The 2,034-nt window shown below is 28.5% G+C and overlaps 1 protein-coding gene across 1 annotated transcript in view; it reads left to right on the forward strand.

The window, feature by feature from the left end:
• Nucleotides 1–771: 771 nt before the first annotated feature.
• The window catches only part of LOC107494964 (uncharacterized), a 2,978-nt gene continuing 1,715 nt past the window's right edge, over nt 772–2,034 (forward strand). The window contains 2 exon segments of the mRNA XM_052263117.1: nt 772–812; nt 1,482–1,656. Of these exon segments, the coding sequence (XP_052119077.1) occupies nt 772–812; nt 1,482–1,656 (216 nt within the window).

A 2,034-nucleotide genomic window follows, 5' to 3' on the forward strand; every position in this document is an offset into this window, starting at 1 on the left:
TTGATTGAATCTCGAAATCTTTAGATTTTTAATTTTACTGATTCGATCTTCAATTTAATTTTTAAAACTTTGGCTTAAAATAATTTTATATAGACTATATGAACAGATCAATGTTTAAAAAAGTAAACGTAATTAAACAATATAAAATATTTTATATTATTAATACATTTAAATTAAACTCTTTTAAATTAAAGATGAAGTACATTGGAGGTGTATGTTTTTTTTTTAATTTAAATTAAATTCATACCTAAGTAGAAGAAGTACAAATTTATCAGTCATTTAAGCAAAGCCAATAACGATGGTACATGTTTTGCACCTACTATGTACATTAAAGCAATGACAAGGAATCCGAGAAAGAAACGGCAAAGTTGGGCCCCGAGAATCTGGATTGTGGAATATAGATCATTATTACGAATGTAAGAATGGTCTACACACACAAAATAGAATAGATACAAAAACTGCATGGCCGATTATTGCCAAAGATTATTATTTAAAAAAAAAAAAAAAGAAACGAAGGAGAAACGAAGGAGAGAGAAGAGGGCGATGAAAGAATCATGAGAGAGATATACTGATGATGATGAATGAATAATTGTGGCTTTAGGAATCGTCTATTATGTATGCAACTTGGTTCAACCAAAGCTATTAACTACTTTAACTTGGCCTGCATCACTCTATAAATACCTTCATACTCTTATTACCTTCATCCTCAACTCCGACTCTTTTCTTCTCCTTCAGAACACGTTATACAATACATCACTGTTAAGAATTACTATGGATTATTCCAGAATTATCGAGTCTTCAGAAACTCACAGGTTCTCTTTCTCTCTCTCTCTCTTTCTCTCTTATGCACAAGCACACGCATGGTTAGTTACACAAACCATCAATCAGTGCACGTGCTTATTAATATGTAAGGGTTTATTACAAATACTTAAACAATATAATATGGTCTTTAATAGTCCATCAAAGATTTCTACAACAAAAATTTCAGTTTTGAGATACAAAATTTTAATTCTCTCATTAAGGATACAGGTAATTAAAATTTTTAAAAATATAAAATAAAATTTTAATAACAATTTTTTTAAAAAAATTATTTAACTTTTTAAATTTTAAATTTATCTTTTCAATTTTTATATTAATGTTAAACTAAACATAATACTCAGTCTAGTACATTTTATACCAAACACAATATCAAAACTTAATTTAATCTTTACCTTTCTATTTCAAATTTTCAATTTCAATGTTTTAATCTCAATCTTCTTTCAAACGTAGCCTTAATAACCAATTTTAGTGTATGTCTAATATACATGATATAATTTACTACTTTAATTATTCTTTGAGTATATGAATGAGTGGATACATGTACTAATTAGATTAGATAATAATGGATGTTTTGTGCTTTGTTTAGTTACACATCATTGTTATCTCGCCAAATTAAACTAAGTAACGAGATTTACGAATGTTAAATTGATGTGAATGAATAGGAATAAGTGTGCGGCATGCTTCAGACAGTTCAACAAACTGGAGCACTTGGTGGAGCACATGAGAATCTCATACCATTCGGGTCATGAACCAACTTGTGCCATTTGCAGAAAACACTGCAGGTCATTTGAGTCTCTAAGGGAACACCTTATAGGTAATATATAAATCCATAATAATAATATTCATTATTCTCTTTCTCTTTAAAACATCAAATTAGGGTCCTTTTTTCATTTTTTTTTCCATTTTCTATTTTAAGTTTTATTACAAAATTGTCACCACGATGTCTTCATTTTATTATACTACAGATAGGGTTTTCACTGAGGAGATTTAAGATCAAGGTCTTAATTAATTACTGCAATTCTCAATATTGTGCAATTTAAAAATATTACTCGTGGGTTCAAATCCTGCCTTGTGCATGCAATAATCTATTAGTCAGCAATAGACTCTTAAATGGAGTTCAGATCTGCGACAGATTAGTAATTGGTCTGTCTATCATAGGCAAATAAAATAAAAGTATGGTTATGATCTGATTTTTTTCTTGTTATATTTTTCAAA

Source organism: Arachis duranensis, chromosome 6 (genome assembly GCF_000817695.3).
Source record: "Arachis duranensis cultivar V14167 chromosome 6, aradu.V14167.gnm2.J7QH, whole genome shotgun sequence".
NCBI lineage: Eukaryota > Viridiplantae > Streptophyta > Magnoliopsida > Fabales > Fabaceae > Arachis > Arachis duranensis.